This window comes from Pelodiscus sinensis, chromosome 7 (assembly GCF_052426305.1).
Source record: "Pelodiscus sinensis isolate ZL-2025 chromosome 7, ASM5242630v1, whole genome shotgun sequence".
NCBI lineage: Eukaryota > Metazoa > Chordata > Testudines > Trionychidae > Pelodiscus > Pelodiscus sinensis.
In genome coordinates, this window is record NC_143058.1 from 42,443,540 (window position 1) to 42,468,933 (window position 25,394).

At 45.8% G+C, this 25,394-nt stretch overlaps 1 protein-coding gene across 1 annotated transcript in view; it reads left to right on the forward strand.

Annotated features, from left to right (window-relative positions):
* Positions 1-25,394, forward strand: part of MYO3B (myosin IIIB) — a 337,904-nt gene that overhangs the window by 298,943 nt on the left and 13,567 nt on the right. The window contains exon 33 of the mRNA XM_075933604.2: positions 6,116-6,282. Coding sequence (XP_075789719.1) covers positions 6,116-6,251 — 136 coding nt within the window. The 3' untranslated portion in view covers positions 6,252-6,282. The remainder of the gene's footprint in view (positions 1-6,115; positions 6,283-25,394) is intronic.

Consider the following 25,394-nt stretch of genomic DNA (forward strand, 5'->3'; position numbering starts at 1 on the left):
CAGAGTGGCCACCAGGGAAAGCTGGGGAGGGCTAGCCTCCCACTAGTTCGAATTAAGTGGCTACACAGCCCTTAATTCGAACTACTTAATTCAAACTAGGCGTTAGTCCTCATAGAATGAGGTTTACCTAGTTTGAATTAAGCGCTCCGCTAGTTTGAATTAAGTTCGAACTAGCGGTTTGCCTGTGTAGCGCCTATGAAAGTTAATTCGAACTAACAGCTGTTAGTTCGAATTAACTTTGTAGTGTAGACATACCCTGAGAGCTATCCCTCCCCCTCAGGTGCTGGACTGAGAGTCTTTCAAGATAAAGCCCATTAGCCTAGACCAAGCAGGAGCTGCTCGAGGAGAGCTGCCAGCAACTGGCGCCCTAGGCGGAATGCGCAATTGGCGCCCTCACCTCCATAGCCCTCAATGGCGTGACATCATCATTGGGTGCCGCGTTTAACGCAGTGCCCTAGGCAACTTCTGAGGTTGCCTACACCCACAGGCCGCCCCTGAGACCAAGTATAACAGAGACAAAAACTTCAGAGGGGTAGCTGCGTTAGTCTCTAACTTTAAAAAAAACAAGTAGTCCTATAGCACCTTTGAGATTGTCTTCTCTTAGAACTGGTTCCTCCTGAGGCAGGGTAGAAGCAGAGAGGGGAGCTCTTTCCTAGGAAGGGTTGTTTCTTGCCCACTGCCTCTCAGCTAAGATTGCCATCAATGGTGCCACTTAGTATCTGCTATAATATGGATGCCTTTCATCAAAAGGTGGGAAGAAACCACTAGTGCATTTCACAAAAGCCATCAGCCAATAGTAACAAATTTCATTTATTACTGCTGTGTGCAGAAACTAGTGCTGCATGAACACAACAAAACGTATTAATGAACATTCATTCAGTGGCACCCACACATTTCATTTTCTTTGATATATTTGTGACCTTTTTTTATTTGTTTTCTGCAAATAGTTGTATAAGTGACTTTTGTTCATTACAATGTTTATGGAAAGTGAAAGTCTTGTGGATACTAATGCAGATGGTGTTTGTGAATCTTCAAACCAGAATTGTTTGTAAATCCACCTTGGTACCACTTCGAATTACCTCCTCAAATTTATAAAACTCTGTCCCCCAGTCAGGGAGCAGAAATAATACTGCGTGGGTTTCGCTTGGTCTACACTGAGAGCTTAGGTCGAACTTAGTCTCATTAGATCAATTTTCTAAGCAATGAGTCCATATCACCAAGTCCATTCCATCAACTTTACAGACCATTAAAGTCAATTTCAGCACTTCTGCTTCCACAAGGAGTAATACTAAATTCAATCTTGCATAGTCGATTTGATGGTAGTGCAGAGACAGCACTGTGAAAGTCGACTTTCTTGGCCTCTGGAAGGTGTCCCACCATGCCCTGCAGTGACCACTCTGGTCAGCACTTTCAACTCTACTGCTCTCCAGGTAATCAAGAAAAGCCCTGGAAAAAATTGAATTTAATTTCCTGTGTGGCGACTAGACCTCATTACAGGCCGCGTACCTCAGCAGCACACCTGACCGTGAGTTCCCAGGGTCGCAGACAAGCACCAGCATGGAGCATACAGGAGATCCTGGCCTCATTCCTGTGTGGGGAGAGGAATCTGTTCTCTCAGAACTATGAAGCAGCAAAAGAAAAGCAGATATCCCTGCCAAGATGGAAAGGGCATAGAGGATAAAAGATACACCAGGAATGCCTAGCAGTGCCAAGTGAAAATAAAGGAGCTAAAACAGTTGTACCAAAAGGCAAATGGATGGTCTGGATCATCGCTGCAAACATGCTGCATCTATGAGCAGCTGCATGTGATCTTAGGGAGGGAACCAACCAGCGTCCCTAGCTAGGTGTGGACTCCTCCTAAGAGACTTCTCAGGCAGCTTTGGGCAGCCATATGGAAGACAGCATGGATGAGGAAGAGAAGATTGGTCAGTGGTTGAGCAGGGCAATGGATGTAATGGAAAGCCAAGAACTTTTTATAATTTTGGCGACAATCCCCTCCTCCCAGCACAGCTCACAGTTGAGCACTGACCCCAGGGAGGGCGCTTGTGATGAGTTCACATTTTTTAATCTTGCTAAAATTGAATTAAGGCAATTGGGTGTGATCTGTGGTGGCCACTGTGCCTACATAGTGAGAGGTCCCCGAAACAGATTGTTAACATGTCAGGAGACAGAGCAGTAATCCTCCTTGCACATCTCTAAAAAACCCTCATAGAGGAACTCTTTATTCCTTCTCAAGAGGTTTCTGGGTAGGCCTACCTTATTCCTTCCTCCATGGTGGGACACTTTTCCACACCGAGTCAACAGTAAATGGCCTGGAGTCACTGCAGCACTAAGCATTGCAGCGTAAGGACCGGGTTTCTCGCCACATGCAGTCGGAATCTGATCCCTATCACTCTGTGGGATTCAGAGAAGACTGATATCTCGCATGGCAACCTGGGTGAAGCAGGGGAAATTATTAGCTGATGCCTCTGCAGTAAACCTCCATTTGTCCATCCCCAGTGAAACATGGCTTAAGCCCTTGCCCTGCCCTGCCAGACCCCCTCCTGCCTACCCACTCCTACGGGAAGGGAAAGTTGAAATGGGCGGTGCCAAACAAACAGGTGGTGCATGAGCCCATTCCCTGCCACCACACCCAGATCCCCTCCCCTCTACCACCCACCCACTCCTGAGGGAAGGGAAAGTTGCACTCTTCCAGAAAATGGGCAAGGTGTAAAACACACTGATGCCACATGATCCCCCTGCCCTGCCACCATGCCTACCACAAAACTGAGTCCAGCTGCTCCCCTGCTGGCCACTTAATAGCGTAACTATGGCTTTGTACCTAACACATCCATATAGTCTTTAGACAGACTTTTCTTTTATTCTAACAGATTACGTTTTATGCTCCACAATGTATCTCCCCAAAAGTCTGGCATTTACTTTTTGTTATAGCAAGAACAGCAGTGAGCTTGCTGCACACTCCCTTGGTCCTACCAGCTGTCCGGACTGCATAAATCCATAGGTGAAAATAGACTAGGGATGACATGTTCAAGGATCCAATGCAATCTGCCCATTGGGACAAGGAGCGCTTAAGTAAGTGGAGGAATGTGCTGCTGGAGGAGATGCACACGTAGCATGAGGACAGGCGAGCATGCAGGGAACTAGAAGTGAGGAACCTGGAGAGAGTCTTGTCATCCATGGTGGATGTGATGGACCTCATGGTGGCTTTCCAGAATGCCTGCATGCACAGGTACTCCCTCTAGCAGACCAACATTATCTTCTCACCAAGTTTCCTCTCCCAGGACCCTAAAACACAAGGGGGGAGGACAGTCAAGGGCAGCCTCACATTCAATCCCCAGGAATATGTCACAAAGCAAAAGGTTGTCCTTCTCGCAATTATGATCAGCCCCTCTCTCCCGAAGTTCCTGCCCTGAACTCCTTTTCTGTTCCTGCTGTGTTCCCTAAATAAAACTGCATTATTTCTGTACAATAATCTCTTTATTGCTTGCGTTTTGGGGGGCTGACAGACAAGCATACTGAACGCAGGGGCACCTCGTTGAGAGCAACATGCATGACTCTCAAAACTGGCCATTTATAAAACTGTCTTTCAAAGCCTCTCTGATTTTCAGTGCCCCTCACTGTGTGCTCTCCTCATAGCCCAGGTGTCTGGCTGATCATAATCCCTGGCTAGGCACTGTGCCTCAGCCTCCCACCCTACCAGATAACTTTCCCCCTTACTCTCACAAATATTATGGAGTACACAGCAGGCTGCCACCACAACAGGAATGTTGCATTCGCTGAGGTCTAATCTAGTCAGCAGACTGCAGAACCTTCTTTTTAAATGCCCAAAAGCACTTTCTACCACCATTCTGTACTTGACCAGCCTATAGTCGAACTGCTCCTTAGTGTGGTCTAAGCTGCCCATGTACGGCTTCATGAGCCACAGAAGCAAGAGGTAGGCTAGGTCGCCAAGGATCACTATTGGCATTTCTGTGGCATCTTAGGGACTAACAGATTTATTAGTTTATAAACTTTTGTGGGTAAAGCCCACTTCATCGGATACATGGAGTTTTTTCATGAAGTTGCTGAATTTCCACTGCATACGGCTAAATGCAGTGACATGCAAGTTGAAAAGTCTCAGTGTTAGTCTGCGTCTGCAAAAACATCAAGGAGTCTTGAGGCACCTTACAAATGAACACATTTATTGGGGCATAAGCTTTTGAGGGTAAAACCTCAATTGGCTTTTACCCATGAATGCTTATGACCTAATAAATCTGTTAGTCTCTAAGGTGCCACAAGACTCCTTGTTGATTTTGAAGATGCAGACTAGACTAACACCACTGCCCCTTTAAGACTATTGGCATTATAGTGTGTCTGATGGTAATTTTCCAGTCTGGGGGAAAAAATCCAGCTTGCAGCTTGCTGAAAAGGCAGAAGTTCCTAAGAAGCATGTGTCATCTCACATCTTATAATCTCACATTGATGTTGGTGAAATGGCCCTTGTGATCCACTAGCACCTGCAGCACCATTGAGAAATACCCCTTGCAGTTTATGTAATCCTTGGAAAGGTGGTCTGGTGCCAAGATGGCGATCTGCATTCCATCTATCGCCCCACCACAGTTAGAGATCCCCAGCATGGCGAAACTTTCCAGTATGTCCTCCATGTTTTCCAGAGTCACTGCCTTCCATAGCAGAACGATATTGATTGCCTTGGTTACATGGATCACAACAGCCCCTACCATAGATTTCCCCACTCCAAAAGCGGTAGCTGTCTGACATTGCAAGCTTCAACAGGGCAATTGCCACTCGCTTCTCCACAATCAAAGTGGGTTTCATTCTGGCATTCTTCCGCTTCAGGGCAGAGGAAAGCAATTTGCAAACTTCCGTGAAAGTGGACTTATGCATACAGAATTTTTTCAACCACTGCTGATCATTCCATGTCTGCATTGCAATGTGGTCCTACCATTCTATGCTTGTCTCCATGGCACCAGAATGAACATTCCACAGTATCCAGAGGATTGAATGCTGGCAGCATGTACCAGTTGCTCAGCTCATGTGCTTCACAGAAGAGTATGTTCATGGCTTCCTGAGATTCGTCTTCGTTCCAGCAGACCCTGGATATGCTCAGGACATACTCCAGCATTAGGCACACCATGGTTAATATCATCATCATAATGCTTTGTTGCTTAACATGATTACGCTGCTATGGTGTCTGCATGGATAACCCGGGGAAAAAAGGACATGAAAAGACTGTCATTGCTCTCAAGCAGGAGGGAGGGAGAAAACAAGTGCATTATGGGATGCTGATGAGATGTGCCCAGAACCACCCACTCTACAATTTTGGTCCCAACGTGCACTGAAAGCATAACCCAGAATGCAAAGGGGCACAGGCACTGTGGGATAGTTACCCATAGTGCCTCACTCTCTAAGTCTAAGATAGTTCGTCTCCAGTAGTGGGGCTATTTTGAACTACATGGAATTCTTGCGCACAGTGGGGACATGCACCTTCAACTTTCCAAAATCAGGTGCTAAAAAAATCGACATTAATAAATTTGACCTTATCTCGCAGTGTAGACATGGTGTTTGGTGTCTGATCATACATCATGAGACGGTGAAAGCATGGAGCAAATACGGCCTAATTCAAAACCCACTGAAGACAATGGAATTGGCATTGATGGGCTTTGGACCAGGCCGGTAGTTCACAAACAAATGTTTGCTAAGGGAGTTCAAACAATTCTGAATAATGTACATGTTTGTAAAGCTCAAAGTCTGTGTGTGGACAATTTTCAATTAGAAAAAATGCTACATTTGTGAAATAAATTACACGCTACAAATAGCTGGTCTGACTCTACTGCAGACCTAGAGTTGAAAGGCTGTGTGACCTGTTACCAATCCTTAGAACCATTCAGTTCCCACAGAGAGATTTAAAGCACTCAAAAAGTGGCAGCAAAACTGAGAAGCTGCATCTTGTTAACAAAACCATCCCACCTTTTCCCCCTTCTAGTATTAACACTTTTTCAGTGTTTTCATTTCACCATCCATAGAGAGGTATATTTCTTAAGATTTTGCAGAACTGCTTTGTACTTTTATGATTTGTACTTAATAAAAATAGTATGTTTTGTGTTTTGTTTCAAAGCCAAATCAAAGTTCTTGATGGGGAGGATGAATATTACAAATCATTGTCAGCTGTCGAATCTATCACTGAAAATGACAACTCACTCAATCCTCCGTCTCCTCTTTCCTCGAGAGGAGTGTCTTTTGCTCAGAGCTGAACTTGACCCTTTATATTTTGGTCTAATACTGGTAAGAGATTTCATGTGTTTATCAATGCTGGTTTGTGTGTGTGTGTGTGTGTGTGTGTGTGTGAGTGAGAGAGAGAGAGAGAGAGAGAGAGAGAGACATAATTACATCTAATGAGGCTTCTTGCAAAATTAGACCCTGATTCTGTAAATCAGTGGTGGGCAACCTGCAGCCCATCAAGGTTCTGCGTGTGGCCCACAAGTCATTTTGTTTACCATTGTCCATGAGCAGGATTGCCAGATTCTGCTAGTTTCCTTCCCCATGGTTTTTTTTCCCCTACCAGTATTACTAAAGTGACACACACCCAAAGCAAGGGCATGTGAAGTGAGGTGGTGATGATCTAAATTTAGCATATGTTATAGAGACATAGGAAATGCCATAACTCCTCAGACCCAAGGTCTGTCATGGCTGGTAGTAGCCTTTCTCCAACAATAGTCAATACCAGAAGATTCAGGGCAGGATGTATGATCCTTGCAATAAGTAGATGTTGTGTGATCTATTACCCCCATGCCCCACATACACACATTCAGTCTCATCCTAATCTCCAATATTTAGGTATTACTTTAAATCTTGAAGCATGAGATTTAATATCTATTCTGCATAATTATAATATCATTAATTATGGTAACTCTGGATATTCTTGAGATCCATATTAATACTCAACCCCTCCCCCCTTTTTTTAATCTTGTTAAGATCTTGACCTCAATAATTTCCTGTTACAGTGAGTTCCATACTTATATCATGTATCCTGTTATTCATCACTGTTTGAAAGTAAATTGTTCCAAACCTTCCAGTCTCTCTTCACTGGAGACTTCAGTGCCCTTAAGCATGCTCGTTATTCAGAAGAGGCCACAGTGCTGATTTACATAAAGATATTATAATACCCTCTGTATAATTTGCCATCCCATTTTATATCCATCCTAAAATCATCTTTGCTCTTTGACTCCAACTGCACATTGACTGGAGGCCTTCATTGAACTATCAACACCTAACTCCCTTTTCTTCAGCTGGTACAGTTAATTTAGAATCCTGTGTAAGATGTCTGAGTAGTTTAAACTTCCCTCTCCAATTTGCATTACTTTGTATTTATTGACAATTAATTCCATTACTGTGTTGCCCAGTCACCGAATTTGTTTAGGAGGCTCTGAAGTTTCTCGCGATCATCTATGGTTCTAGGTAATTAAATAACTTGACATCAGCTGCAAATGTTATCTCACTACCTTCTCCCTATCAGATAATTCATTGATTAGTTTAAAAATTTGGGACTTAGTATGTAACCACAAGACAGCTCACTGTTAACTTTATATCACGATGAAAATTGACCATAATCTTACTCTTTGCTTTTTGCCTTCTGGATAGTTTTTGATCTCTGGTAATATTTTGTGCCTCTTCCTGTGGTCATTTAGCTTCTTCTGCACCCTCTTATATAGGATCTTGTTGAGGGCCTTTTGGAATTCTAAATAAATAATATGAATCAGTTCTCCTTTATCATCTACTACATTGACAAGTTTAGAGAATTCTAAGATTTAGTGAGTTATGATTTTCCTTTATAAAACTATGCTGGTTTGATTTGTCAAATATTATTAGAGCCAACCGCTATACTGAATTGGGGCCACAGTGCCATAACCCCTTCAATTAAAGTCTGAAAAATTCTCAGGCTTTGTCTGCACTAAAAAGAATTTGCCAGCAATAGCTATGCTTGTAACCATCCTAATGGGGATACAGCTTATGCCACTTTCCTGAACAAACGAAGCTATACGAGCAAAAGGACTTTCTAACTGGTATTACTGTAACTACACCAGTGCCTCTGCTGCCATAGCAATAGCCTACCTTCAGGGAATATGGAGAACAATTAATCGCCATCCTTTTTACATATCTGAAAACTCTTATCAGGTTCCCACTCAATCTTCTTTTTTTCAAGATTAAACACGTCCAGTTTCTTCAGTCTTTCATATAGCACTGGGACAGGGAAAAGGCGGCAGACAGGGAGTCTAGCAAAAGCCTCAAGTCTCTCCTAGTGATTGCAGTGCTGCTCCTGCAGTCTGGAGTATGCGGCTGAGAGTGAGGTTTGAAAAATAATATTTCCCATTCATGTTGTTATCTTCAATCTCCATCAAAAAGCTGATAGAATGGCTGGCAAGATCAGAGGCCAAAGAGCTGCAAGCAGTGGGCCAATATCTTGGATTATGGAGAACCCTGACTATGTGAGAGTGCATGTTAGAATCTCTAAAGTACAGCTGCAGATGAGTTAGTGACATACAGAAGTGCAGTACAAATATGGCTGGTGATTAATAGGGGGGAATGGGTGTTTGCTTCTCTCCAGGAATTTCTTGGATGTCCATCAACCTCTTTCCATCTCATTACAATTTGTCATGAATGATCATCCTTTGTACTACCTCAAGAGAAAACTTTTCCTTGAGCTATTTTGCTAAGACTCAAAGTGTTAAAATTTATGAGAATGGGAAATAAAACTGTCTTGAAGAAAGTCACATGACTGTGAGGGCTCCCATACTGGAGCTGGTCACAGGGCTCTCGTAAAATATATGGTTTCTTCACAGTGCAATTTTTTTTGTCTCCCAAAGACATTAATAAGAAAGCAGTTTTAAAAGTTGGTTTTTGTACTTTTAATTGCAGGTCAGGATAGATGGATGTAATCCATGTTATTGTCATAGGCAGTTTAATTATGGGTTACCAATTTTATATTATTTAATGGTAGTCAAGCTTTGCACATAAGTAACAGGAAACAAAAATCATATACTCAATATGTATATAATTCTATAATTAAACCGGATATAGCCCTAACTCAGTAAAGTACATAAACCTATGTTTAATTGTAAATATATCCATAATCCCAGCTTTATTCAGCAACACTCTTAAAGCCATGTATAAAGTGCTTTGCTGAACTGGGGCTCTGGTCAGTAACAGCTGTGTCAAGGCATTAAATTGTGAAACACAAGGAAGGCGCTTCACAGTTTTTTCTATTATTAAGCAAAAATATTTACTAATCTTAGATCTTCTGGCATTCTTATAAAGGATGATATGCTATACTTCAGTGGGATTGCTTGCAGAATAAAGTTGCTTTAATTGTGGGTGAAGATGGCAGAAGCTGGCCCCAAATGATAAGATTTCCTGTACAACAATAGCACTCATTAGTTTATACCATAATAGCATGCGCAGCCACTGACACAACAGAAAATGCAAACAATACATATATGTTTTGAACTCTTTAATCAAATTTTTCCTCTTTTTTGCTGCTGAGATAATTTCCACCTGAAACACCAATATATACAAGTATTATTATTCTCAAAATGAGTTTCATGTAAGGTATTTTTATACTGCAGTCTGCCATCTGCCTGTGCCTGGTAGGCGAAGAGTTGTAATTACTCAACTAATTGGATAAGAATTGTGCCCATAGCAAGTCTGTTCTTCCTATTACTTTTATATCCTGTTCCCCCCTTTCCCACCTGCTTCTTTGTCTTGTCCACCTGTGTATTGTTTTCTAGACTATAAATCTTTTGGAGTAGGGACTCTTATTTACTCCATGTTTGTGCACTAACTAGAACAGGGGAATGAGGTCCCAACATGACATAAGCACTACCGTTATATTGAATAATAATAATAATTAATAATACATAATGCAGTGCACAATAGACATACATATAGCTGCCAATATCTTTGCATCCTCCCTCAGATGTATATTTCTCACTACATCTACATATAGATAGTGCCTAGAGACCTCAGCAGGTAAATCCCTCTTTCACCCCCTGTTTAGTGCACTCCTACACTTCTGTTTCAGAGCTCTGCTACTAAGGACCACATCCCCGGAGTCTGAATCAGTGTAGTAGCTACACTGAAGTCAGCTGAAAAACTTGAGATTTTGCTGCCATGTGGACACTGTCCATAGGTGGCAAGGGCTTCTGGTATGCTAGGCGGGGGGAGGCATTGTCTTCCCAAACTGCTAGTCTGGCCCTGCCTACACTATGCCCCCAGAATGCCTATTGTAAGTGTTCTGGGGGTGGAGTGTTGCTCCCCCAGCACCCGCCCTTCCAGTGCTCCTGGCCCAGGAGGCTGGGGCTATGCACCCTCCTGCCTTCCTGTGCTTTGGGACCAGGGAGGCTGGGGTGCGCGCATACACATACCCTCCTGCCCTTCCCATGGTAGTGGAGGATGTGTGTACATGGCATGCTGCCTCACCTCCCCATGGGGGGGAGAGGGAGAGGAAGGCAGCTTGGCTCCTGTGAGAGGTGGGGGTTGGTGTGGCCCCCAGCACTACCTTCACCAACTGCCCATGACAGGCAGTGAGTTATATGGGCCCCAAGTTGCTCAGGCACCATTAATACTCATAGGCAGGGGCTCGGCTCCAACAATGTTAACAGCAACTCAGCCTGAGTGTGACTGTGATGAATTCAGAAGCTGGGAGCAGCACAGTCTTTACATTAGAGCATTTCTTTATAAATGGAGGCAGGGTGATTAAGAGAATAAAAGGCTTGTCATTAAAAGGAACTAAGGATCATTAGAAAATCCCAAAGCACTGTTGGGTTCTTCAGTCAAAAGAAAGGAAACAAAGGGTGGGATAAGAGGGGAGTTTTACCAGGGAGTTTAGAGGCAGAGTTTGAGAAGGACTAGATACACTTAACACGTAACATTCTTTAAATTAATACCATAACCACCTGATTTTTAAAATAAATATCAAGAAAGGATAAGCTCTAAGAGTAAAAAGAGGATGCAGGCAGAAGCCCATCAACAAAGTGGATATCCTGTTTATTGCACTCAATGTATGGTTCCCTGCCCTATGGGTAAGTGGCATGTGTGTGCATTCAGTGCAAGGAGCTCCTGGCTCTCAGGGACCATGTTCAGGCTTTGGAGACCCAGGGTGGCTGAACTGAAGGAGCAAAGGAAGGCAGAGACACATACAGATGATACTTTTTAGGACACAATAGAAAGGTCCCTCCCCTGGTCAAACAGCTTCTGTGCAGGTGACGAAAGTGAAAGTCTCTGGGGCCGTGTCCACACTCAGGGGTTCTTTCGAAAAAAGTACCCTTTTTTCGAAAGAACTTCCCCTGCGTCCAGACTCAAGCCGCGTTCTTTCGAAATTAAATTGAAAGAACGCAGCTTTTCTTTCGACGGCGGTAAACCTCGTTTCACGAGGAAGAACGCCTTTTTCGAGGGAGATCCGTCGAAAGAACGTGAGTCTGGACAGGGGGAGCCCTTTCTTTCGAAATTATTGGCCTCCAGGAACAAGCCCTGGTGGACAATCTGGGCCATGGGTTGCACGTCTGTGGTTCCTGGCTGCAGCCATTCCTTAAAGGGACAGGCGCACCCTCACAGCCACTTGTTGCAGACAAGGAGCCAGAGCACACGGTGACCTTGCTGCAGCATGTCACAGCCCCAAGAGCGTCCTGGCCCTTCCACAGAGCCTTCTGGGGACCCAGCCAAGGGCTCCAAGCGCCGGGCACCATCCTGGTCCGGCGCTGAGATCAAGAGCCTGCTGGAGCTGTGGGGAGAGGAGGAGGCCTTACAGGCCCTCAAAAGCCGGCGGCGAAATGCCAAAATTTATGGCCGCATGGCTGAAGCCCTGGCCCAGAAGGGCCACTACCCCCGCACACAGGACCAGGTGCGCTCCAAGGTAAAGGAGCTGCGGCAGGGCTACGCCAAAGCCAGGGAGGAGAGCTCCCGTTCTGGGGCAGCCCCCCACTACTGCCCCTACTACCCAGAGCTGGACCAGATCCTGGGTGGCAGTGCAGAAGCACGCACACCACGGAGGTTCGTGCAGTCCGGACTGGCAGACCCGGTGGTGGACGCTCCAGAGCGGGAGCTACAGCAGTCTGGAGACGGGGACATGGGCCCAGAGGAGGAGGACAGCGAGGAGACGGCGACCCTCACCCTGGAGCCGGTCACCCAGACCTCTGAGGCCTCCCAGGCGTCATCTGGCACGGGAGAGGAAGCAGCAGGTGAGTACAGTGAGTTTGTGTCACACCCGGGGGGGGGGGGAGGTAGGTGGGTGCACAGTGGGTGATGCACAAGGGAAACCTGTCATGCTCAGGCTGATGCCCAGGTCTCACACACACACACACACACAGTGTGACCTTCAGAATGTCTGCTTCCCCTGTCTCAAGGGAGAGGGCATGCCCTTTTGGACAGCTGTTGCACACATGACTGATTGTGATAGAAATGTAGCCGTGTTACTCTGATCTGAGGAAGTGGGTCTGGCCCTGGAAAGCTCATCCCCTAATAAACCATCCTGTTAGTATTTTAAGTGCTACAGAGTCCAGTTTATAGGACTGATTGTGTCTTCTTCTTTTCCTCCACAGCCGGACCAGCCGTGGAAGAGGGCCGCAGCACCCCCGCCCCACCTCCATCTCCATCTCCATCTCGGAGACATGGGAGCCGCAGACACAGGCGTGTCTACGCCGACATCCTCCGGCAGCACGTCGAGGCTGTGCAGGAGCAGAACGCCATCCTGCTACAGAGGGCGGAGGCAGAGGAGCGGTGGCGTGATCGGCTCATGAATGAGCTGGTCCTGCAGCGCACGGTGCTGTACGCCACCCTGAGGGAGGTCAGCGGCTTGCCTGCTGCTGTGCCTGGTCCTGCTCCTCCAGCACCCCATGACCCCACCCCACCAAACCCCCCTTCCACAACAGCAGCCCTTTCCCCCCTTGGACCTCCCTCTCCCCCAGCCCCCCCAGCTCCCCAGCCCCTCTCTCCCCCTGGCCCTCCTCTCCCCCAGGCTTCCACGTCCCAAGAGCCCCCCAGCAGCCAGCCAACCGACAGGTGCATCACCCGATCCCGTAGCCGGGGAGCACCCCAAACATGAGGCCCAGCCAGGAAAGGGAAATCTGCCAAGCCCCGTTCAACCTGATCCCCTTCCCCCCTCCAGGTTTCCAGTCCCCTTCCCCCCTCCAGGTTTCCAGTCCCCTTCCCCCCTCCAGGTTTCCAGTCACCCCCATCACCCCAGTTATTAAGCACAAACAAAGGGTTAAACGAACTGTTTGTTTATTGTATATAGTTTGGCAACAACAAAAATGAAAAAATTTTTTGTTATGTTTGCCACATTGTTTGATAATATGTACAAAATTATAAATAAGTAAAGAGAACATTTTATTTTGAAACACACCCTGGTGTAAGTGATGTGTCCAAACTGGGTCAGGAGATGGGTTGTGGAGGGAAGCTTCTATTGGGGGCCAGGGCCCAGTCCCCAGGCAGAAGCCCCTCAGTGCACTCAGTGGCCTCCACTGGAGAATTGCTCCCGGAGGGCCTCCCGGATGCCAACTGCAGACCGGTGAGCCTGGCGGATGGCAGCTGTCCGGGGCTGGGCAAAGAGCCTCTCCTGGGCATCAGCAGCTCTCCCCCACCCTGGTAGGAAGGCCTCCCCTTTCCTCTCCACGAGGTTATGGAGGACGCAACACGCGGCCACCACCTCGGGGATGTTGGTCTCCCCCATGTCGAGGCGTGTGAGCAAGCACCGGAATCTGCCCTTTAAACGGCCAAACGCACATTCCACCTGGTTGCGAGCCCAGTTAAGGCGAGCATTAAACTGCTCCTTGCTCGCATCCAGCTGGCCGGTGTAGGGCTTCATCAGCCACGGCATCAGGGGATAGGCGGCATCAGCCACTATGCACACCGGCATGTGCACATCCCCAACCGCAAACTGGCGATGGGGGAAAAATGTTCCTGCCTGAAGCCTCCGGTACAGGTACGAGTTTCTGAAGATGCGGGCATCGTGTGCCCGCCCTGACAACCCAACACAAATGTCCGAAAACTGGCCACGATGGTCGACCAGGGCCTGGAGGACCATAGAAAAGTAGCCCTTTCGATTGATGAATTGGGCTGCTCGATGGGGCGGTGCACGGATGGCAATGTGTGTCCCATCGAGCGCTCCTCCGCAATTGGGGATGCCGAGGGCAGCAAAGCCGGCCATGACGCTGTCCAGATCCGGTAGACAGATGAGCCTGTTGAGCAGCTCCGAATTGATGGCCCTCACCACCTGCAGAACGAGACAGACAACAAAGTGTTAGAAGGGGTGCCTTATGTCTTAGGAGGAGAACCCACCGCCCACCTTCCCTCTCAAACAGCCCGGGAATCCCCTCCTCAGAACCCCCCCCCCCCACAATTCAGGGTGAGTGGAGGAGCTCCCTCCCACTCCCACTCCCACTCCACTTGGCCCTTCCTGACAGTCTCCCTTCCCCCCACCCCAAACTGTGACTGTCCCCAGACAATGACTTACCTCCATCAAGACGGCCCCGACAGTAGATCTCCCCACGCCAAATTGGTGTCCCACGGAGCGGTAGCTGTCGGGGGTTGCCAGCTTCCAGAGGGCAATGGCGACCCTCTTTTCCAGGGGGATGGCGGGCCGCAGGTGGGTGTCTTGCCGTTGCAGAGCAGGGGCGAGCCAGGTACACAGCTCCTGGAAAGTGGTCTTTCTCATGCGGAAGTTCCGTAGCCAGTCTTGGTCATCCCAGATCTCCATCACGAGCCGGTCCCACCAGTCAGAGCTGGTGTCAAACCTCCAAACACGCCTGTCCACGAAAAAGTTCGGAGGCAAGGGCAGTGTGGCTGCCGGACGGGGGAACCCCTCGTCCCTCTGGTCTGGGTCCAGCTCGGGAAGGAGCCTCATGATTGTCTCATGAAGATGCAGCAACAGCTGCAGTATGGTGGTGTGGGGCCATCGCCTGCCCAGGGGCAGCTCTGGCTCCATGCCAAAAATAAGGGTCTGCAAGCAGAAAAACCTCAAAAGAAAAAAGCTGCTGGGGTGTCCCAGGAAGCTGAGCACTCCAAACCAGCACTGCAATGCCTTGCAAAATTCCTCAAGGGACAGCAAAGGCAGCTGCAGGAGCAGAGCAACGGGTGTTCAGGAGTGTCCCTCTCACCACGCGTCTCTGCAAAGGGCAGGCAGGCAGCACCCGGAAGGAAATGCTGCCCCCATGCCCTGGCAGAAGCAGTTCCGGGTGGCTTTGAATTTCGAAAGAGCGTCCAGCAGTCTGGAAGCTCTTTTTCGAAATAGCGGATCGATCTTTCGATCCGCGCATTGTAGTCTAGACGCACTCTTTCGAAAGAGCCTCTTTCGAAAGATGCTTTCGAAAGAGGCTCTTTCGAAAGAAGCCTGCAGTCTAGACACACCCTGGGAGAGACATCTATTACCACTCAAGGAGAGATCCTGGAGTCATTGTGGATAGTTCTCTGAAAACATTCATTCAATGTGCAGCAGCAGTCAAAAAAGCAAACAGAATGTTGGGAATCATTAACAAGGAGATAGAGAATAAGACAGAGAGTCTCCTATTGCCTCTATCTAACTCCATGGTACACCCACATCGTGTATACTGCAGGCAGCTGGGGGTCTTCTCATCTCAAAGATATTTTGGTATTGGAAAAGACTCAGAAAAGGGCAACAAAAAATATTAAGGGCATGGAGCAGCTGCCATTTGAGGAGAGATTAATAAGACTGGGACTTTTCAGCTTGGAAAAGAGACAACTAAGACGGGGATATGATAGAGGGCTATAAAATCATGACTGATATGGAGAAAGTGAAAAAAGAGTTATTTACTCCTTCCCATAACACAAGTATTAGGTGTCACTCAATGAAATTAATAGGCAGCAGATATAAAACAAATAAAAGGATGTATTTCTTAACAGTCAACCTGTGGAACTTTTTGCCAGAGGATATTGTGAAGGCCAAGACTATAACTATATAAAAAAGAATTAGATAAGTTCACGGAGAATAGGTCCCTCAGTGGCTATTAGCCAGTGTGGGCACTGATCCAACTCCATGTCCTACATGCCCATCACCTGTTTCCCAGAAGCTGGGAATGGATGACAGAATGAATCACTCAATTATTACCTATTATGTTCTTTCCCTCTGAAGTACCTGGATACTGGGCTAGATAGTCCTTTGGTCTGACTCAGTATGGCTATTCTGATGTTCTTACATAGAACCCAGCTGTGTTTGCCCCCTGCTGTTATAACCCACCTTACTCCCCTCCCAGAGCTGAGCTAGAACTCAGGGCTTCTGATAGGGTCTCTCTCTTTCACAGAGTTAGTAACAAAATAAAAATATATATTAAAATTCTAAACCTAATAGTGTCCCTTGAGTGACTTGCCACAAGATGTCAGAACATGTTGTTATTAGAGGTGAGTGGGTTTACTATTTATATATATATATATATATAGGAATTAGATGCAGGGCTAATTGCTAAATTGTCTGACAGAAAACTAAAGTTTTCAAGTGCCTAAATAGCCCCTGGAATCCTGGTTAAAGTTCCCCCACAATCAAAATCTGAATGGCACCCTTGCCAGGAGCAGTCCCATCCCCACCTCCCACTGTGAGGCCACAGTGAGCGGCAGCTTGATACCATCCTCCAGCTTGCAGGCACCACTTCTGCCCTGCTCTGGACAAATGGTAGCCTCATCTCCTACCCACTAGTGTGAGGTTATGGTGAGGGGCAGTAGCAGGGGAGGAGATGCACATGTGATGGAAGCCCCCCTTCCACACCCTGAACAGCGGAGGCAACTTCATGGACCTGAGAGAGGCCCTAGGAGCAAGTGCAGTGACAGTGTTGCAGGGAGAGTGTGCTGTTTGGGTGGCAAGAGGAGGGCACGTGCCCTGGAGCTCGCTGTGGTGAGTGGAGAGAGGTTGATGGGAGCCCTCCTCTCTGGCCCTAGCCTCACAGCACCTGTCTATATCAAAAGCTCTTAATCCTTGGCACTGCCCTATCCCAGAACCTGCACCCCTCCTCCACCCAAATTCTGAGAGTCTGCACCCTTCCCCATCTAAACTCCCTCCCAGAGCCTTAGGCAAGTTGGAGAGAGTTGGGATGGGGGAGGAAGGTTTGGGCCTTGGGCTTTCTGAGCACCACCAAAATTTCTGCAAACTTGTTGCCCCTCACTCTTGTCAGATGTCACCCGTTTGGGTTTATTCTGATCACAGTAAGGAAAGCATTACTACTGAAGAAACACTGACTCACATTGCTGCTGTCCTAAACAAAAGCTGGTTTTTTCAAAGAACCAACAGGCAGAACCAAATCCTGCAAGCTTGGGGAGAGGAGCTTTGCAAGAGGATGGCTCTATCCATCATGAGGCCAGACCCTGACAGCTATTTGGGAGCTCTCAGATTGTTTCATTGCTGGGAAAGAAGAGGTTTCTCAGCCCTCCCACTGTTGTCCTGGCTGAACCTGTAGCCACATAGGCTACGTCTACACTGGCCCCTTTTCCGGAAGGGGCATGTAAATTTCACCTATCGTAGTAGGGAAATCCGCGGGGGATTTAAATATCCCCCGCGGCATTTAAATAAAAATGTCCGCCGCTTTTTTCCGGCTTTTAGAAAAGCCAGAAAAGAGCGTCTACACTGGCCCCGATCCTCCGGAAAAAGCGCCCTTTTCCGGAGGCTCTTATTCCTTTGAAGTAGGAATAAGAGCCTCCGGAAAAGGGCGCTTTTTCCGGAGGATCGGGGCCAGTGTAGACGCTCTTTTCCGGCTTTTCTAAAAGCCGGAAAAAAGCGGCGGACATTTTTATTTAAATGCCGCGGGGGATATTTAAATCCCCCGCGGATTTCCCTACTACGATAGGTGAAATTTACATGCCCCTTCCGGAAAAGGGGCCAGTGTAGACGTAGCCTATGTGGCTACAGGTTCAGCCAGGACAACAGTGGGAGGGCTGAGAAACCTCTTCTTTCCCAGCAATGAAACAATCTGAGAGCTCCCAAAGAGCTCCCAAATGCCACTGTGGCATTTCAAAGCAGCAGTGCTGCATGGAGCCCAGGGTCAGTGGGGGAGTTCCCAGCTGATCTTGGGCTCCACACAGTGCTGCCACTTTGAAATGCCACAAGGAGCCTGACAGTGGGCTCCCCATGGCATTCAAAGCCAGAGCAGCTGACCCCAGGCTCCATGCGGCACTGCCTCTTTGAAGTACCCCCTTTTCTCCCCTCCCATTGCTGCCTCTATCTGATAGAGGCAGGAAGGAGGGAAGCGACTAGTTGACTATCCAAGCAAATGCAAATGGACTAGTCGACCAGTCCTTCACATCCCTATCACTAACTAGCAGAACTGATGGACTTCTCAATCCCCCCTTGATTAATAAATAGCTGATCCTCATCCCTGATGTCCCTAACAGTAAATGAAAATAAAATGTTCCCTCAATTGTCCTCTCACCGAGTGCATGGGAAGAAACTGGGCCTTGCAGTGTGGCCAAAGAGGGAACACATCCATCCAAGCTCATCCCAGATGTAGCAAGGAGATAAATGAATGAAGGCTGAGTTCCAAGTCAAGCACCTTCCCAGAGAGGACCTTCAATCCCTTATTTACTCTTTATACCAGAGAAGCCCAGCTTGAGTAGTGCTGCTGATCTCACCTCTGGCTTTTTGCCATGGTTGGAACATAGGGTTAAGGTATTGCCCTGGGACTTAAGAAATCTAAGTTAATTTCCCAGCTCTGTCACAGATTTTGTCTGGGATCTTTTAGTCTCTCTATGCCTCAGTTCCCCATCTGCAAAATGAGAGTAATTAATTTCTTCCACTTCTTGTCTGGTCTTCTCTATTTAGGTTGTCAGCTCTTTGGACAAGAAGTTGGCTCTTACTGTTTGTTATATAGTGTGTAGCACAATGAGGCAATATTTGTGCAGTCTCTGTTCAGATTAAAGGCTCACTTTATGAAGATAATTTAATATTGTAAAATGTTTGGAGGTGATATTCATCTGTCATTTAAGACAGTTGATCTTTAACAAAGGTATCGTATTTTAAAAATGTAAATATCAGAGGAGTCTGAGTTGTCTATAAGAAAATGAATAGATATATTTATGTAATAGCTATTATTTTATTATATTATAGGTCTGGAAAAGCTGTTTCTCTGGTTAAATGGGTTTTCACAATTACAGGTGAAAATATAAAAATGAATTTGAAGGAATTCATTCTGAGTGTTTATGAAACTCAATCCAAATTCTCCAGTAGCCATAGGCTATGTCTAGACTACAGAGCTTTTCCGGGACACCGGAGATATCCTGGAAAAGCTCTGCTGTTTCCAAGGAACGCATCTTCTTTTCCGAATAAAATTTCAGAAAAGCAGACATGTTTTTTCAGCATCCCTGTAAAGCTCATTTCATGAGGAAGAAGGGATGTTCCAAAAGATGGGCTTTTTTTCTGAAATTTGGACCCGTGTGGATGGGCCAAATTTCGGAAACGCCTCTTTCAGAAAAAAAGCAGAAAAAGATACTTTTTTCTGATATAACTCTGCAGTCTAGACATAACCTTATAAATTACATGCATTTGCCCGCCAGTGCCATAAGAAAAAGGGGGCAAAGGATGCAGGAAAAAGCTTTCAAAGAAAGGTGATATATAGAGCTGGTGGAGACATTTTGAACAGAAGTTTTCCATTGGAGAATTCAGTTTTATAAAAATCAAAACACTTTGCTGGAAAATGTCAATTTTGATAATTTTTAATGGGAAAAAGTCCAAATGAATTATTACAAAATTGCCATTTCAGTAATGTTGAAACATTTTGTTTTCACTGTCATTTCAATGCATTTTGTTTGTATGTATATTTTTTAAATATAAAATTAATTCTAATATATTATATATCACATAATCATAACGTGTCATATTTCATATTGTAATGTTTTTGCATTGTTGAAGCTAAACATTTTTACTTTCTTTCAATGAAATGTTTCAGTGGTTCTTCAATAAAAAATTTTCAGATTTCTTTTCCAGCATTTTTAAATGTCAGATTTTTGTTTGTAATAAAAACAAATTCAAAATGTTTAAATTGCTAATGGATGGAAATTCCATTTTCCAAACAGCTCTAATAAGAGTCAGAGAGAAAGAGATGAGTGGTGAAAGAAAACTAGAGAGAAATCTTTACTGCTGCTGAGCAGCTGTGGTGAGCTGATATCTGATACCAGCTGCCTAGAGGGCCTTCAGTGTACATATAAGACAGGCCTTGTTGTGAACTAGCTAATTGAAAGATTTTGTTAGGCAGTATGTGTAATAAAATAAGAAAAACTTATCTGTAGGCAAAGGGTTGAATGAAAGGTAAATCCCAACATGGAGCCTCAATGGCAATATTCCCAGTGACTTCAATGGGGACAGGCCCAAGCCAAGGACAGTTTCTGCCTTCCTGTTATATTGGGATGAAAAATCCTCCTGTGCAGACAAAAAAAAAAAAAAAAAAAAAAAAAGAAGCACAGTAAGTATTTGGGGATTAATTTTAAATAATGGTGCCTCTAATTTGCTCATTTTCAGCCTGCTTTTCGTTGACATAAAGTCCCATTTACACCTCTTTCGCACTATAAAGAGGCACTAGAGTTGGCATAAGTTACATCCACTTTACATTTGCACCCATTTTAAGAAATTTGTTGAGTTTAGTGGTGAGCCTGGCCCTTAAAAGTCAGTTTACGGGGAACTCTGCTCATGGCTCACAAAAGATGTCTGGAGGTCAGGAGATCTGGTTTGTGTCATCAGCAGTTCCTCTCTGATTTTCTGTGCATCTTCCGGTGACTCAATTTCACCATGTGTAAAGTGTGATGATGACTAGAATGATAACTTGCTTATCTTAAAATGGTGTTGTGAGGCTCAGCCCACTAGTGTTTGTAGGTAGGGTGCTTGGAAGCTATTATTTAAGCAGAAGCAAATTCTGTCATCATAAATATTAAAACATTATTTGCTTAAAGTTAGAGCATTGACATATGCTACCCCACAATTTGGGCTCTGGGATTGTGAGTAGCAGTGTGCACCAAACTGCAATGGTGATAGAGATGTAGCCGTGTTAGTCTGGGGTAGCTGAAGCAAAATGCAGGACAATGTAGCACTTTAAAGACTAACAAGATGGTTTATTAGATGATGAGCTTTTTGATCTGAGGAAGTGGGTCTGGCCCACGAAAGCTCATCATCTAATAAACCATCTTGTTAGTCTTTAAAGTGCTACATTGTCCTGCATTTTGCAAACTGCTATGCTGTAACTCCCCTCTGTGGATACTGCAGGCTCAGACTAAGAGTTCTAGTTCACATTATTGTAATGCTGCTTAAAGAAGCTTAGTTTAATGCAAACTAGGAATCTTTTAGTCCATGGCCACAGCATACATAAGGGGGGAATTCCAGCATAGCAGGTTGGTGTCTCTGCCATTCACAGCCCTGTATTCTGAACTGCAGAGCTGTATAGACAAGCCCCAAGTTAGATTCCACATAGGAAATTGTTTACTGGAGCTCAGATTCCAACAGACTAATTCTGATTTATAAATCAGTAGCAATTAGTACAATCAGCAAAATGATACCAGAGTGGAACTATTATGAGATCAGATTAGGTAAAAAAGAAGTGTTGTTTTCAAATACTTAGATTTCTACTTCTATAAAAAGTGTAGGTACAGGCAGTCCCCGGGTTACGTACAAGATAGGGACTGTAGGTTTGTTCTTAAGTTGAATCTGTATGTAAGTCGGAACTGGCGTCCAGATTCAGACACTGCTGAAACTGACCGCCAGTTCTGACTTACATACAGAATCAACTTAAGAACCCCAGGCGTCCCCAAGTCAGCTGCTGCTGAAACTGATCAGCAGCTGATTCCAGGAAGCCCGGGGCAGAGCAACTCTGCCTGGGGCTTCCTTTAGTCAGCACTGGTCAGATTCAGCAGAAGCTGACTTGGGGACGCCTGGGGCAGAGCAGCTGGGGTGCTGCTGGGTTGCTCCAGTAGCGCCGCTCCTCAGCACTACTGGAGCAACCCAGCAGCACCCCATCTGCTCTGCCCCAGGTGTCCTGATTCAGCCGCTGCTGAAACTGACCAGCAGCGGCTGAATCAGGACCTGGGGCAGAGCAGTTGGGGTGCTGCCGGGTTGGTCCAGTAGTGCCCAGAGCGGGCGCTGCAGGACCAATCGGCAGCGCCCCAGATGCTCTGCCCCAGAGTCCAAAACAAAAGCCTGGTCTGCTTGGGGGGGGGGAGCACACTAGCTGTGCTCCCCCCCCCCCCCCAGCAGACCAGGGACACGGGGAGCAGAGCCGCAGCGGCAGTGGGGTGCCGCGCCTCTGAGGCTTTGCTCTGGCAAAGCCTCAGAGGCGCGGGACCCCGCCGCGGCTGCGGCTTCAGTCCGGGAGCCTGTGGTCTGCTGGGGACCGTCCCCAGCAGACCACAGGCTCCTGGACTGAAGCCGCAGCCGCGGGGGGGGTCCCGCGCCTCTGAGGCTTTGCCAGAGCAAAGCCTCAGAGGCGCGGTGAACCGCCGCTGCTGCCACTTCAATCTGGGTGCCTGTGGTCTGCTGGGGACCGTCCCCAGCAGACCACAGGTTTCCGGACTGAAGCGGCAGCAGCGGCGGTTCCCCGCGCCTCTGAGGCTTTGCTCTGGCAAAGCCTCAGAAGCGCGGGAACCCGCCCGGTGCCCCTGGTCTGCTGGAGACGGTCTCCAGCAGACCAGGGGCACCGGAGCAGCTTACGAACGGGGCTTTCTCGCCCCGACTTCCGGGGTGAGAGAGCCCCGTTCGTAAGTGCGGATCCGACGTAAGTCGGATCCGCGTAAGTCGGGGACTGCCTGTATAAATTACTGTTGTATTTGCACTGTAAAAGTATTAAAGGAAACCTAAATAATAAAGGCTAAACATGGGTCTTTATACCTATCCTTCCCATTTCCTAAAAGTCCCTAGAGTGAGATAAATCAAAAAGACATTTTAGAATATCCTTTTTCTCAGAGTGACTTGCATACAAATGGATACATATGGGTGAGAACCAATCCAGAGATTCTGACACCCATATAGATCACAAGAGATTTCACTGTTGTGCAATAATAAATGTATTCTTTATCTACCCTCCTATTTTATCCATGGCAACAAACAGTTGTCAGTAATCTAGTATCTTGCTGTTAGCATTGAAGACAAGTTTTGTTGGGACTCTTTTTTTTTTTTTTTTTTTTAAGGAACTACACTCTGTGAAGTTGTTGCATCAGAACATTGAGCCAGGAGAAAAAGTCATTCCTCGGCAGCAAAATCAGGATTCCCAGCTTCACAAAAATAGCATGGGATGCCTCTCAGACCCGAAGTGCTTGAGAGCAATCCCAACATGGTGCCTGATCTAAAGCCCAGTGGGAGGACATCAATGAAAGTTTTTCCATTCCCTTGGAGCTGGCCTATAGACAGGAAGGGTAATGATTCATAAAAGTTAACCTTAACCTGTACATACAAACTGAATCTTAGGCTCAATTTCTACAATGTCTTAAGAATTGTTAGAAATTCATTTTTGTTATAGGTGTGAATCCAGCACCCACCTGCACAATAAATGTATAAATAATCTGTCATCAGTAGCTTGTTCACTATCATACTCAGCTATCATAGTGCTGGAGATCATAAAAGTAAATTATTAAAAAAAGTCTATTATGTTTCCAGAAACCAGGTTTTATATATTAGTTGCCCATCTCAATAATGGATTAAATTTTATTCTTTTGTTTAGCAGGCTTCATTGCTACTCAGTTGCAGAAAAGATATTACACAATTTAAGCAACAATTTCTAAAGCAATTGTAAAGTGCTATTGACTATTTGCCAGACAGGTACCAGGTGAGCCCCCAAGGAGACTTGAGTCCAAATTCTGGCCAAAGCCACTACTAGAAATAAGTTTGATGGCCTCATTTTAATCTTTCAATGATATTGCCCAATATCACAACATCTGATCACAAACCACATTATGTGACACATCAGGGATCTCTGCTCAAGAGAAGCCCCAAATTGGAGTAAATTGCAAGCCTGGATTGCAATGTGTTGGCAGGGCTATACAGGAGTATTGCTAATCTGATTGAGGTGCATTATCAGGGTGTATATGGGAGCCAGGACTGGAATAGCAAGATTGTTGCAGATCAGGAATTAGCTGGAAAAGCAGTGCTGTGTCACAGCCCATGACTGAAACAGAAGGGATGATATAGATTAGGAATGAGAGGCTTTGGCACAACTATGTGAGGAAATGTATCTTACAGGGTTTATACTCCTTTTCGATAAGCACCAAATTTACCCAATTTTAAATGGGAGATTATGTAGAGACTTTGGTCACAAAACATTTCCTAAACAGAGTGTAAACAGTTTGCAGTGGGGACTGTATTTTTGTTGTGTGCATGGACTGGTTCTAGCACAGTGGGGACTGGCACTCCTAGGCACTATCACAATACAAAAATAACATTTTCATTTTTTGAAATTGCTGATAGTGTGATATTCCTAATTGCCATAAACATTTCAGAGCCCGATTTATGCTGTGCAATAGAGAGCAGAGTACTCAGTCCATCATTTTGTTCACCTAAATTCTGGGACAGGATACTGCTCAGTACTATGTTGTTGTTTTAGGTTTATACAACATGTAAAATAAGTTTTAAAGCAGGTACATAATGAGTATGATAGTTCTTTAGCCTTGCTTACTACTTGCGTCTTCATATATAATATTGACAATGGCAGAACTTGCATGTATATCCCAGTTGAGAGATACATACCGGCTGTGTCTACACTGGCATGAATTTCCGGAACTGCTTAAAAAGGAATACTATTCCATTTTCAGTTTTTCCGGAAAAGGAGCATCTACATTGGCAGGCTGCTTTTCCGGAAAAGCCCTTTTTCCGGAAAAGCGTCTGTGGCCAATGCAGACGCGCTTTTCCGGAAAAGACTACTGGGCTGTCTACACTGGCCCTTTTCCAGAACAGTGTTCCGGAATAAGGACTTATGCCCGAGCGGGAGCAGAATATTTTTTCCAGAATAGCAGCTGATTTTGTACAGTAGAGCGTCGTTGCTTTTCCGGAAATTCAAGGGCCAGTGTAGACAGCTCGCAGCTTATTCCGGAAAAGCGGCTGATTTTCCGGAATAAGTGGCCCAGTGTAGACACAGCCACCATGTTATCCAGGCATAGATTACTATTTGATTAAATGAATGAATTAGAGATAGAGTTCTAAAAGAGCAATAAAAACAAATTCTCCATAGAGATTTCATAACACCTGTAGTTTTGATAGCTAATAATATAATTATTTTGAAAAGAACAGCTGCTAATATCCAGATTTACAGCAGAAATCTGATTGGAAAGGGATGTTAATTTTGTTGTCTATTTAATATTACAACATCCTGCAACGTAATGTAACATACAGTGATACAATGGGACTTGATCTAACAGGATGTGACTGATGAGATGAGAGC